General features: G+C 41.7%; 1 protein-coding gene across 4 annotated transcripts in view; it reads left to right on the top strand.

Moving 5' to 3' along the window:
• LOC115784874 (septin-9-like) overlaps positions 1–14,167 on the top strand; it is a 97,497-nt gene that overhangs the window by 23,252 nt on the left and 60,078 nt on the right. For 3 of the 4 annotated variants that reach the window (XM_030736250.1, XM_030736252.1, XM_030736251.1), the window contains one exon: positions 7,313–8,026. The exons of the other annotated variant lie outside the window; for it this stretch is intronic. In XM_030736250.1, coding sequence (XP_030592110.1) covers positions 7,313–8,026 — 714 coding nt within the window. The remainder of the gene's footprint in view (positions 1–7,312; positions 8,027–14,167) is intronic. 4 annotated transcript variants of the gene reach the window in all.

Raw genomic sequence — 14,167 nt, 5'->3', positions numbered from 1 at the left:
TGTGTGTGTGTGTTGTCCCTGGTTGTGTGTGGTAATACCTTTATGTCACCACCGTGCCCCGTGATGTATAGTCCTGTGTGGCTCAGTCAGTACAGCATGGCACCGATGCAGCACGGGAGTCCTGTGGGAGCCGATATGCATCAGGGTTGGAAAATAAATAACTACAAGTTCTCCTCTTACTGTAAGTGATTAGATTTCATTATAATGAGCATTCTAAACATTTTACTGCGTTACAGAACAACTTTTAGATATTCCGCAGTCAGAGGGGTGTTTGGGTTGACATTTGCTGTAAGGGGAACTTTTTAAAATCAGTTTAAATCATAAGTAAGGAAAAGTTAGACCGGGACACCTCCTCTTAAAGGTTAGATGATGCTTTCATCACAGCTCTCCTTGAAGCACAAGTCTATAACTTTTAAAAGAAAAAGTAACAGACTTCTCTGAATGAAAAGTTGAATTTAAAAGCAGTACAGCACATCCTTTATTCCCTGAGGGGGTTTACCTGCCTCAGCGTTACCTGGGCTGGTAAGACCAGTACAGCAGTTACGAAAATTTTGATAGATAATGTTGCATCACTGAGTCAGTTCATTGCCTAATTAGTTGTGTTTTAGCACGCAATATTATCCTCTGTTTGTAACTTGTAGCCATAGTTTTTAATGAATCACTGTGTGCTGCAAACTATTTTCGCTGGAAGCCTCCAACAAACAAGCTGCATCCAAGCTTTTGGTCTTTTTTGGTTAAAAAAAACATGACTGTGAACATTCAGCATTTACCGTCAATGAGTTAGCAGTGATACACGGAGGAGGAAGAGTTTAACCACCACAGACCACATCTACAACCTGTGGAATAAGATGGAACGCTCATATTTTCCACAGTGCTTTCACATCTCCTGTACACAAAGAACTGACCCATTGGAGGTCCATACATGCCGGGGTTCAGACCTTTAAATCCATCCAGTGTACTGACTGGTATTGTGACATGAAATGGGAGTTTCTCGGTTAAGACAGTCAGCTTATTAACAGCCAAATAGTTAGTCAATCGACATGACAAACACTTTTGTCAGGCTGTTTAAAAGTGTTGCAACTGGTTAGGGAAAAATCAAATCCACTCTTCCACAGAAAACTTCAGACTGAAAATGGGAACAGCTGATAGTTCTGTCTGATACTGGGCAAAATCTACTTAGCACTGGGCTAACTTGACCTTATACTCACTCTGTTCAATTTGCTGACTATTAATATATTGAGAAACCCTAGATATCATCATCATCATCATCATCATGTCATGTTTTTTGCTTAGATATGGTGGAAACAGTTAAATTAAACTCCTTTTGGACTACATTCCTCTATAATCCATACCGAAAAGAAAATGAGGACATTATATGTAACTGTGTATATCTGCCATGTCACTAGTGCTGGACAGTGAGCATGATTCAGCCCGCCCCGAGCTCAGCTGATGACACCATTGAGAGGCTGAAACAGACAGAAGAGAGGATTTACTCGCCCCTGAGGCTGGTGACCTCAGCTGTGACCTCAGCCTCCCTAACTGACATAGATCATTGACCAGGCCACTGGACTCTTCTTCTGCAAGCAGAGGGAACACATACACACGAGCGCACACAGACACGCATTCATTCAGGGTCATTGCAAGAGATCTGTGCTCTCTTTTCTCTTGGGAAAAGCTGGCTGTTTTTCTGTCTCTGCAGTGATTTCTTTCGACCACTCTTTTCTCTCTGTATCTCCAAACTGCACGTTAAGGGCATTTGTTCATCCAGTGAGAGGAAATTCCACAGGAGTAGATTTCTGTGGTGGGTGAAAATGTTGGGGTAGGCCAGAAAGGAGGAGTGGATCAGAGCACTGCCGGGCCTCTTTTTTTTTAACAAATGTGCATGGGGCCCAGCCTGCATGGCACTCGACAACCCATTGCAAATAACACAAGTTTTGACAGTCAGTGATAAGACAAAGAAAAACTGTATCTCGAGCTAAGAAAGCAGGCTTTTATGACTAACTTAAAGTAAAGTGTATAGATATTTCGTATGCCTGGTATATATTACAAAAAACATTAACTTTTACAGAATTTGTAAGAAGTTGCAGCCTCACTAGCTGCTCTGTCACCGTGTGAGCGGCTGTTTTAACAATCTGTTTCTAAATAAGGCGACCCACCTTGTTCTGTGGGACAAAACTCGTTAACGGTGTCAGGAAGAAATCCGACAAGGAATCGTGGCAGGAACTTAAATGCCTGTCAAAATGAAAACAGTCATTATACAGTAAGCCAAGTGCCAATTACATGTGGCTTTGGATTTTTTCAGGAACTGCGTTAGTTGGTGCTCTGTAGCCAGTAAAGCGCTGAAACTGTGCTACAAAGAGCAGATCCTGTATGCTGTGCTGTTGATTGTAAGCATGAAGGCTCGGTAGCCACGCTAAAGAGAGTGTGTGAGAGGAAGGAAGTGTCTTTCTGACAAAGAGCTGATGAGCCACCCTCAGGAGCCCCCCCCATCCTTATCAGCATTATCATGCTTCTCTGTATTCACCAGCTAGAACAGGTTTCCTGCTAATGACGCCAACTGCAGGGGTGCTGCTGGGAGGCACAGAGGGTCACTCTGCAGCGCGAACACAGCAGGTCTTTGTTAGGCTTTAAAACTACTCCTTGTTTTGTATTTTTTTCCCTCCCAGTTGGACATGGGGAGTAAAAAAACCAGCACCTATTCCAACCCTGGGCAAGATCCAAGAGTTATGAACACACTCCATGCTACAGCTAAAAACAACTAGCCTTCGATGAGAGATTTTCTTTGAGCACAAAGATTCGTTTGGAATGAAAAATGTGTTTGACTCATGTAAGATGTGCTTACATGCAGTCCTTTAAAAACAAACAAACAAACAAAAAGCATGTAGCTCGACGCGTGTGATGGTATGATTAAAAAATTTGGATGAGATGGGACGGCTGCTAAATTAGGCAGGTGTAGCTCAGGTGACATATTTGCCTAGTATACCAAAGATCCCTGTTTCTGACTGAGAAGAGGCAGAAACTTTCATGCTTATAGTGCCGGTCTCAAGCCCCAGATAAATGGGAAGGTTATATCAGACCGGATGTCCGGCGTAAAATCTGTGCCAAATCAAACATCGAGGTCAATGTGCTCTGGCTGTCCCTTGGGAAATAAGGAAGCAGTATCTGGTGCTAAGTGACAGACAACTAAGCTGTTAGACTTTCTTCTAATCTAATGTTGTAAATTCTGATTTAAAGTTTTAATATTAAATATCTCAGACCTGGTCACACCTACTTGTTATCGTCATAGCAGCAAATGTGGTTTAATGTTACGGAACAGCTACATTAACACTACGCAGCTGCTGCCTGTGATTATCGCAGCCAGAGAACCGGGCTGCTGAATGTGTTTGTAGCATGTCGAACATCTCGCATGCTGCATTTGCACAGAGCCCAGTATTTCTATTATATTTAGTTTGAACACCTCAGCCAGAATAGAAGGGCCTTTCCACATATGTCATCCTTCTGATTTAAAACCATGGGGCTTGGCCTCTGCAGAGAGCTTGGTTTTGATAAGAATGCTTAAAAAGAATTAAAACCTGCAACTACTTCTCTGAACAGATGATAGATTTCCACCTTTAGGGAGATGATGGTGAAGGAGATAAGATAAAGAAGGCGGCCGAGGAAGACGACTGCAGGCCATACTCATCACTTTTATGTACTTTTCCACTCGACCGCTTTCGGCACATAAGTGCTTTGGGCTCAAATCCCCAAAAAGTTGACCTGATCGGAATGATGTCTATACCTAGATTATTTTTGATAACCTCAGATGCATTTCCTGTGACTTCAAAATAAAAGCCATCAGTTGAATGAGCAGAAAATATTGGTTATGCATTAGCAGGAATTGAATACAGCAGGAAACAGGAATGCTGACTTTGATTAAATAAAAATGTCAATTAGGAAGCTGCTGGGAATTGCCAGCAGATCCAACCAACATCTCTGCAATAGCTATATGATAAAGTATAATATAAATGCACAGATACAAAGATTATAACTTACCCTCAAGCATGCTATTAAGCAAAGCTGGTGCCTTGTCACATGACTGTCAGTTTGGAGATATTCTGGAGCTCTAATTAGGTTTCATTAGCTTGCTTACTGTCAACTTCCAGATGACCAAACTACCTCTCGCTGACCTGTCCAGCCCATCTGCTGTCACGCTCAGAGAGGCATAGAGAATGTGGTGCTCAGTCAGTACGTGCGACACTAGAGGAGCAGCATCGTGTGATTTTTCTGGCAGGTTAACTATGTTTCAATGCACTACATGGATCCAGCCCATGCCTGACTGAGTGTTGGGTGGAAAACATCATGCTTGGCTCAGTGTCTTCCTTATTTGGCGGTTCAGGTTGGAGTGTATGGTTGAGAATGATTTATTAGGGCTCAAAAACCTGCTTCAAATTCATCTCAAATGAGAGGTAAAGAGAAGGAGATAGAAAGAGCAGGACTGAGGCTACATTTTGTTCCCATTTGGGCTTATCAGTACTATCTGTGCTTCGTTGGAAGGTATGTGATCAATGCTATCGCCTCAGAGCAGCAGCAGCTTGGAGCCATCATGCATAGGCATACAGCTAAAATCTTCACACGCACGCACACACACACACACACCACCGCCATTCGAACTCTACAAGCTGTACTATTCGCAGTCATGTGTAAACATGCACATAAGTCTCTGACATGATGGTGCCATCTTCTTTGCACAAAAAGAGAAACTAATTTATCCCTCTACTCAAATCCCATAATGCAGTGATGTTGAGACTAAAAAGAACCAAAAGAAAAAAGGCTGCGCTTGCTTTACTCTTCAGCTGTGTTTAAACACACACACACATGCAGAGAGATAACACAGAGTAACACAGCTGACGAGGCCCCTGTCTCCACTGTGTCTGTGAGGACGTCACTGCGTTGGCCTTCTATCACCGCAGCGCACACTTAGCGCCGTTTCAGGCAAACAGGTCATTACTGTATATCAAACCAACAGCCGAATCCAGTTTTGTGTTGTCTTTGGCATTTTTTTCTGCTTACTTTTGCTGCTCAGCCTCTATAAACAGAGCGAGTCATGTCCACTAAATTAGCCGCTTCACTAATGGCTCACCTCCTCTCCTCTTCTGACAAGGAATTCTCACTGCATCATATAACTTCAGTGTGACTAGTGTGTCATCTGTGTGCTTGTACTTTAAAGAAGACCAGCAGACATTGCTACTCTGTCTTCTAAGAACATTTCAAGGCCAGTTTTCTCATTATTTCTACATAAAGAGCTCCTTGTCAGAGACAAATGAAATGACGGTGGCGATGTATACTTCACGCTTTTGCAACTGGAAAGGTCATTACTGCTGCAGACAGAAAGTTAAACCAGCATCCCATGGTGGGCGGTGTTATGTGTTAGCTTCTTCTCGGTACACACTGGGATATCAGGCACAGAAATCTGCAGAAAGCTTCTCCCATGCTGGTACTTGGCTCATCAGCTTTGAAACACGCCAGATGCCTGCTCAGGCTCGGGTGTTTATCTGGGACAGGGGCTGTGTTGGTTCAGATTTTAGTAGCTGCTCTTGTCTCTGGGCCGAGCTGAGGTGAGCCAGGTGTCACCATTGCATCTGACATGGAGCTCATTGCAGTGAGGGGGAAAAAATGCATTCATCAACCAGTAAAAATACAGCTGCTGGTGAAATACTGACTCATTCAAAAGATATGGAAGAAGCTGACTGGTTGGTTCACAGTCTGTAAATGACACCTACTGATTCTGATTTTGCTTTATGGTCTTGGCTTTTAGGGCCCTGAAATGACTATATTTAGAAGAGGGGATGTTGTGCTAAGTTATTACACAGCTACCAGGCTTGGTTAGCAAGCTGCATGTATAAATACTGAAATTCCACTCACCAAAACAGGAGCACAGGTTTCTTGGGCATTCTGTACAATTAACCACACAACAAATCATATTGTGTGTCAGACACAGTGGAGGGGTTTGGTCCAGTGACTTGAAGTAGCTGAAGTGAAGCAGACATAGAGCTCTTAATAATGCAAACCTTTAGCCTGAAGGAAATCTGAACAGGTGAGTTGCTTGTAAGGCAGCCTCAAGTGGTCACTCTAGGAAATGCAGTTTTTGGCGCATTGCTGGCCAAGGGCTGCGATTTAGTTTTGGTGTAGGATAAATGCAGAATTTAGTGTAGCCTAATATTAAATAAAAATATAGAGAGAACTATTTCGTTATGTGTGTACATAGTTGAGCGGTATGTTTTCATTGTTAAATAAAAAAATAAAAATAAAAATGGAAGCTTGTTTCCTCCACGGGGTAAATGCAACAACAAACAAACAAACGAAAAAAACTGAGTTATTATATAGAAATTTTGAGATAGTAAGCCAAAGTTTGTTTTTTTTTACTTGTGGCTGGCAAAAATAAATAAATAAATTTTACAGATTTTTAGGGCACCTTGCGAGGATGAAACGTTCAGGGGTCACGTGATCAATTTGACGAACTCACTGATACGCTGTTCAGTCCACAGGTGTGCGAGGTACGTAGAAGTATATCCGACCGTGAATAAACGAGTTGCCAGCCGTTCAAACGGAGTTCCCAGCTTTTTCCCCTAGTGGTAGATGTGAGTGGGTGGTTCGGCAGTATTATAAACCGTGCTTGGTGGGAATAAAGGAATATCTTTATCGAGTGGATTAAACGCCATGCTATCGCGCTATATGAAGCGTGTCAAGACAAGTAAGAAGAGTTTGTTTTGTTTAAGCTGTTTTTTTTTTTTTGCAGCGTGAGGGTGAAAATGTACAGCGGTATTCACCGGATCATTACCTGATATCCTTAACATTCTTGTGTGTTGCATTTTGTTGTAAAACTTGTGTGTTTTGACTTAAATTGTTTCTTATTTGGATGTTTCTTGTTCACCGTGTGTTTTTGCTTTGGTAAAGTGCTGGCTGACAGCAGAACTCCTCATGGAAACCCGAGGACTTCCTGGCCTGTAATGCTTCTGGTTTTTTAGAAGTTTTCCCAGAAATTCTCAGACTAAAAGAAAAAACGTAATGAATATCGCAGAAAAAAAGTTTGTCTAGGACTAGGCCATTAATTATCATCATTAACTTCTATTTCCACAGCATTAGAGAAGAAATCAAGAGCATTATTGTCCTCTGACCCTTATGCTTTGTGCTTTTGTTTTTTGTGGGGTATTTTTATTTGTTTGTTTTATTCCATGTTTCAACTGACATTGAAACAGTTTAATGTTAAATTAAATCAATATCAGTCAGTACAGGCTTCTGCTACTTGTCTGACCAGGTCTGTTGTGTCTTTCAGCGCTGAAACGCTCGTTTGAGGTGGAGGAAGCAGATACATCCACACACCCATCACCCCTGACTCGCCGGACCACCAACCCCCTCCGCTCATCCACCTCCTCCACATCCAGCCAGCGGAGCTATGATGTGAGCTCTCGCAACTCTGACTACTCCTCTACCAGGTCCTCACCATCTGAGTCCTCCAGTCTACGCTCCCCGAAGTCTGGCATGAGGCGCATTGAGTTGTCAGGGGGTCGTAACGCTGATGCAGCCTCTTCCCGCCGTGCGGAAATGTCCATCGAGGTCTCCTCCAAGCAGATAGATAGCTCGCCCAGTGCTGGCATCACTCGCTTTGGCCTCAAACGGCCAGAGGTCAGCCTGAGCAATCGGAGTACCTCCCTGGAGAGCTCCTCCAATTCCATCTCGAGCACCAGTAGCAGGCGGGCAGAGCTCAGCATGACAAGGTCCCATGAGCCCCCTGCCCCTCCCAGGAGGATGGACTCCCAGATGTCCTCAACCCCAGTCTCGAGGATCCCTGAGCCCCCCCAGAGAAGAGCAGAACCTCCGTCACCCAACCTCAGTCCGGTTGACGTGGCTTTCAAGAGGCCAGAGGTTTCTGTGGAGAACAACGGCCACCAGCCACCTGCACCTGTCGCCCCCCTGCCTTCCCCTGCAGAGAGGGTGGAGAGGGTGCAGTCGCCTGTCACAGAGCCGTCTGCAAGCCGACCAGCAGACAGTGAGTACCTGCTCAGTTCAGCTTGCGTTCCAAACTAATCCGTGGATATGAGAGATCCACCCAGGCTAGAGAGAAACTGCTCAGCGGGATCTCCAAAGAGTTGATTTGTGTTTCTGGTTCCTTTCTTTGATTGGTGGTGTATCTTTCTGAATCCAATGAGCCTGGCAATCATCATTTCTCTTGTCTGCTTCACAGTTTATTTTTTACTTCATCTTGCAACACACCGAGTCATGTTGATGAGGCGTACAGCTAACATTTTAAGTCAGACTTTTCTTTTAATGTACTAAACTTAAATAAAAGGTATAATTGTGAAGTTGCAAAACAGACTAGAAGAGCACAAACATGAGTTCGTGTGAGCTTGTCAGTCTAGACTCTGTGAATGTAGGTCAGTGAGGGTGATGATGAGAATCCCAGGGCTTCTCCCAGGACAGCAGTTAAAGAAGAAGAGAAAAAAAAATGCAGGCAAGCAACCAAATAGGTCTGTTCTCTTGAATTTGAGTTAAAAACTTAGAGCTCTTAGTCTGGTTAAAGTCTCTGTAGGTTCAGACACACAGGCAGTTGTAGTTAATGTGGAAGATTTTCTTTTTTTTAAATATGATGCATGTGACACTGGAGGAAGTATGGTAGCCGCTGATGTTTTTAACCTTAGTGTGTGGGTTGTGTATTTCCTTTTTTGTGTATTTGCTAGATTTTTTTATTTTTTTTTTTTGTGATATAAACTCAGTGGAATACTTACTCAAGTGAATTTATCCCCGTCTAGACCATTCAAGGCCTTACTTTTCACCCACAGCTGACTAACCTCCCAGATGTGGTACAGGGATGATGCCAAGACCAAACTGAGCATCAGATGTTTTTCTAGTAACTTGCGCCTCAAGTATTGGTTTTACTGCGGGGAAACGGTCACTTCTCGGACTAACCACTCGAGCTGACCAGTTCAAGTATTTGATGTAGTCATCTCTAAACATATCAGTGACACGATTTGATGGTGGTTTTTTTTTTTATTTTATTTTATTTGCTTAACCATTTTGAGCAATCGGTCAGGGGAAAGTGATGACAGGGTTGGTTAGTTTGTTCAACCTGCATGTTGGTTCATACCCAAAGATGAAATATTACTACCTATGAACTAGGTTTTTTTTTTTTTTTTTTTAAATCTTTCATTACATTATCAGGGTGAATTTAGCTCTAGAGTAATGCTATCCAAAAACTAAATGTGGATTTCCATGGATATGCCTCATCGTGAGTGTAGTACACACTAGTGTAGTATAAACCTTTTTCTAGTGCCACCCTTGAGATAAACTTTGCATTTTTAGCTGTATTGCTTTTAACCCTGTGCTTTGACAATAAATCTCAGCCCTTGGGAGCTGCAGCTGGTTTCAGTTTTGGTCTGCCTCACTGCATGTGCAAGGCAGCATCAGTCGCATCCTTTCTTTTGTTTTCATTTCAAAAGTAGGCGGAACTGAAGTGTGGATTTAGGACTTAGAATGGAAGAAAATGTGTTTATTTGTGCAGGACTTTTTTTCCCACTTTATTACTTATTTTGGTTGTTTGTTTTCCTCTGTTATCTAACTAAAATGACTCATCACTGGACTGGTATGCGTGTGCCTGTGTGTGCTCGTGCCTTTGCTATCTGGAGACAGCTGTGCTCATGGGTTGCCTCTCACAGCTTAAGTAGTATCCAGGCGTAGGCTGCTGGGAGGTGGTACATTCCAAATCTGGAGGTCATAAAACATTTTACATAAAAATAGAAAGCCTCCAATTTCCACTTCTTGTATATGATGGTGTTGCCTGTTTTTGACTCCCTATCCGCTGTGCTTCCTTTGCAGACAGCTAGAGATTTATTTTAGTGCTGCCTCTCCCTAAAGAGATACTTTTCAGCTACAGTTTCTTAGATACCAGCATTGGTGAATCAGTAAGCACATGTGTGTTCTAAATATGTGAAATAAGCAAGGAAAAGGGAGAGGATTAGATCTCAGCTTCTGCCACATTTGGCTCAGATTACACACTTCCTGCTCAGCCGTGCATGTGGAGGGAGGCCCAGCAAGAAACTTGGGAAGCTTCCAGCGAAGAGCAGATAGGAGGTGGAAAAAGAGAGAGAGAAAGCGAGGGGAAGGGCTAGTGAGCGAGAAGGAAAGGGAGAGCAAAATGCAGGGTGATGCTAAGCATGCAAAACATTGTGTTTCCTGTAGTTTGTCTGCAGGGAGAACACAATATGAGAAAAGCCCACTATAACCTCCCATCATTTAGGAAGAAATCTAAGCAGTTAGACCACACTGGTTCAACATCGTGCCCAAAACCAGATTTTAATTACCATTTCCTCAACAAGTACACACAGCTTGGGAGCAGACAAAGTGTTTATTTTTGTTTGAAAATATTTTGACTTATTTTAGAAGGAGGAAATGGGGAATGTTTTCAGTTTGGTGGTGGTGGTGGTGTGCTTTCTCTGAGGCCCATTAGATTGTTACTGAAAGCCTCCTGTGATATATATTAAGTGGGACGTATCTGCCTTTGGGCGTCAGCTCATGTGCGTACACGCCATCAGCGCATACATTCATCTCCACGTAGATGGCGAGGTTTAAGAATGCCTCACGCCCAGGGGAGAGTGCCTGATGAACACGCTGATAGGTGATAAGCAGCTTTTGTGGTGGCTGTCCGAAAACACAGGAGGTGGTAATGACATGCTTTGCTTCGGCTGATTTGTCTGCTGTAACGATGAGCAGCTGTATTCAGTTTTCAACAGGATGTGATCTCATGTTTACACGCACACACTCATTCATTGTGTACACAGCTCGGTTTCCTGTTCCTGGCCTTGACCTTGATTTGTTTTGTCATGGTGCTGTGATACATATTGCAGAGTCAGGCTGAGTAAAATAGGCTTTATGAGATTCTTAAACTTGCCTAACAATTAAAAAAAAAAAACAAAATAAAAACTGTTTTCAGATTTAAATTCAATTTGTGGGTGGGGGGGGGTGTGCTGCAAGTTTCTCCTGCAAACATTTGACTTGCAAAGAACTTCATGAAAAATATCTGGGCAATAAATCAGCTGCTGTCATCTTGCATATTAACTCCACCTTTACCTTCTTTGACTGCAGCTGAATGACATCGAGGACTACAACAAAAAAACAGCCACCATCCCAGGGAGAGCTGGTATGGGTAGCATGTGACAGGAAATGGCAGGGCTGACTGGTTTGCAGCAATTGAAATTTCAAATTAAGAGTGATTTACTTGTTATCCATCCATGTGATTGATGCCAGCTGCCATCAATTTGCTAGTTAAAGCGAAAAATACTGAAATGAGTTTTCAGATATGCTTGGCCTTCAATTAGTATGCCTGAGCGGCAGGCCTAAGTGACCTCTGCATGTGGGGAAAGTGTGTTCAGGATGTATGCATCTTTCACTGACAGTTCAATGCAAAGTGCTAGTTCAGAAGCTTTTTTTTTTTTGTCAGTGTCAATGCAGGCATTCTTAATATAGAAAAAGCGGGTAATCGCATTTCATCAAGTAAAAACAATTCAGATTTCAACCCGGAAATCTATACCTGAATTCTTTGCAGTTAATTTTGAGCAAAAGGTAAGACAGTGCAGTTCATGTGAAAGGACTATGTAAGGAAAAAGATACACAAGGATGCAGTATAATTCAAAATGTAGAGACAAAACAATGCACACAACAGGAAATTGTTTGGAGAGGCTTAAAAGCCGTGCTGATTCTGAGAGTTTAAATATCACATCTGTCTGTTGATAGTAGTACTTGCACCCATAAACATACCTCATAATTATCTTGATACACTGATCCCATGGACATTTTGTGACATAAATTGACTTAACAGTTTAAAACCTGTCAGTGCGCTCTTATTAACAAACTGTAATTGTAAACTCAGTTTCTGAATGGCTTAAAGCCAGTTTGGCAGTACTGTACTGCAATTTCTTGCTGTTGACATTCAGCACACACCTGCATAGAGCTTATATATGATGATGATTTATTGGTCTGTTGGCCTGGGAAAGCAACAGTGGAAGACGAAGGGCCTGAAATTCCTTTAAAGCTGCTGCTATGTGATTGTCTTGACTAATACATTTGTTTAAATATACACCGATACATGCAAACCAAATTGCCACAGTGATTTCACAAAATGGTAGGAACATAAAGCTGATGAAGCTCACCTGAACTGGTTTTATGGTTCTTGTAGATATCTGCTTTGAGCCATACACATAGATGTCCATGCATTTCTTTTCTTTGTTTCCACAGCTGACGTGTGCTGTTTATCTTGAAACAATTTGATTTGAATGTGTTTTCTCATACTCTGTTTTTGCAGGTTCTTCTCTGCTGCCATTGATTTCCTTGTATTTGCTTCTCCAGTTCCACATGATTTTAGGGTGGGTCCATACTGTGTTTATAGGTAACCTGAGTCCAGCTCATTCAGATTAGCAGAGGTGGTTTTAAATTAATCTTGTAGTTAGAGAATTCTTAGTCCAGGTATTAGTAATCAGCAATTAATCTGTGGTTCAAAAAGCAACTTTTTAGGCCAAAATAAAGTATTCTGGATATAGGCTTACTCCTGATTTACTTAAAGTCCTTTCCAATGCCATTGTTAATATATGCATCTTAACGTTGCGTGATTGCAATTCTGCATGAAAAAACAAGGTGGGGCAGTCCAGAGTCCATCCCATAAGTTCTTTGCAACTAATGCAGAAGATTAAGTGTGTTTCCATGAAAGGACTGCATATTTTTTGGAATTTTGTATTCATGATAAATGGTTCTACTTTTGCTCAAATGCACATCACCCATAAATCATTCAGCTTTGTGCTAAATGTACATTTTGCATTACTCATGCACCATCTAATAGTTTAGTTTGATTTTAGTTTAATTATGCTTTTACAGCATGTAAAAACAGCATGTTTTTATCTGCCTTCAAGCCAATTTCTATATTCACCAAATACTCCATAAAGTGATCTTACAGATGTATAAAATCTTGGAAGGGCATTTTAAAAAAAATGCTACTTTTGAACTGCTGTTACATTTGTTTAATAAGCTGTTGACTCAGTGGGAGCCATACTCACACTGACAACACTGACCACGATACTTCCTGCCTGAGCCTCACAGCTAATAATTTACATATTGTAAATATTGAATTAGAAAGGTGTTTTCTTGATTACACCTCTCTAATGCAATCTTTCCAAATGCTATCTTTCCTGAAGAGGGGTTTGTGTGTGTGTGTGTGTGTGTGTGTATGTGTGGGTGTGAAGCCAAACATAGAACTTGCAAGATCATGTTAACATCATCCATTTCCATGCCGCCCACCTGCCCGCTCATTTCATGAGTTCTGCTGGATTGGGAAGTATTTTACATCATTCCTTCTGTTACTTGCCTGAAACGGTAGAAAGTTTGTTATAAAGTAAATCCAGCAATTCCTAGTTTGAAAAGATCTTTGGGCAAAGAATGATGATGCAGGGATAGAGGAAAGCCTTTTTGATGCTGTGAGCTCTATTTAATGATTCTAAGGTGGCTTAAAAACATTTTACACAGTAATTGAGTGTAAACTGATGCACTGTGAACTCAGTTCAGGACAGTGGTTATAGATTGTGCTGTTTCTGCTTTATGTGTTTAGTATTATGTGATGTTTGGATAAATGTAGATAAAGGAAGTCATGTTAAACAGTTTAGGATACTGTTTAAATCTAGATTACCAAACACGAGAGCTTTTTTTTTGTGTTGTATATCATTTTATATAAACATCTGTGTTTTGAACTAACCTAATTTCATGTACAAAAATGAGACCAGTTAATGTTGTAAGCATAACTAAATAGAAAATGTCCCCAAATGCTCATCGATTAGGTTAAACATTTCTGGAAATGCCATTAATTGATTACAGATGCTTGCTAGTATTGGTTGGACCCTCCTTTGCTTTCAGAACTTCCTTAATTTTTTGTGGCACAGATTCAACAATTTGCTGCAAACATTCCTCAGAGATTTTGGTCCATATTGACAAGACAGCATCACACAGTTGCTGCAGATTTGTCAGCTGCACATCCATGATGTGACTCTCCCATTCCACCACATCCCAAAGGTGCTCTGTTGGATTGAGATCTGGTGACTGTGGAGGCCATCTGAATACAGAGAACTCACTGTCATGTTCAAGAAACCAGTTTGAG

The sequence above is a fragment of the Archocentrus centrarchus genome, chromosome 8 (assembly GCF_007364275.1).
Source record: "Archocentrus centrarchus isolate MPI-CPG fArcCen1 chromosome 8, fArcCen1, whole genome shotgun sequence".
In the NCBI taxonomy this organism is placed as follows: domain Eukaryota; kingdom Metazoa; phylum Chordata; class Actinopteri; order Cichliformes; family Cichlidae; genus Archocentrus; species Archocentrus centrarchus.
Note: the sequence above shows the minus strand (reverse complement) of the source record. Positions and strands in the feature narration are given on the sequence as shown.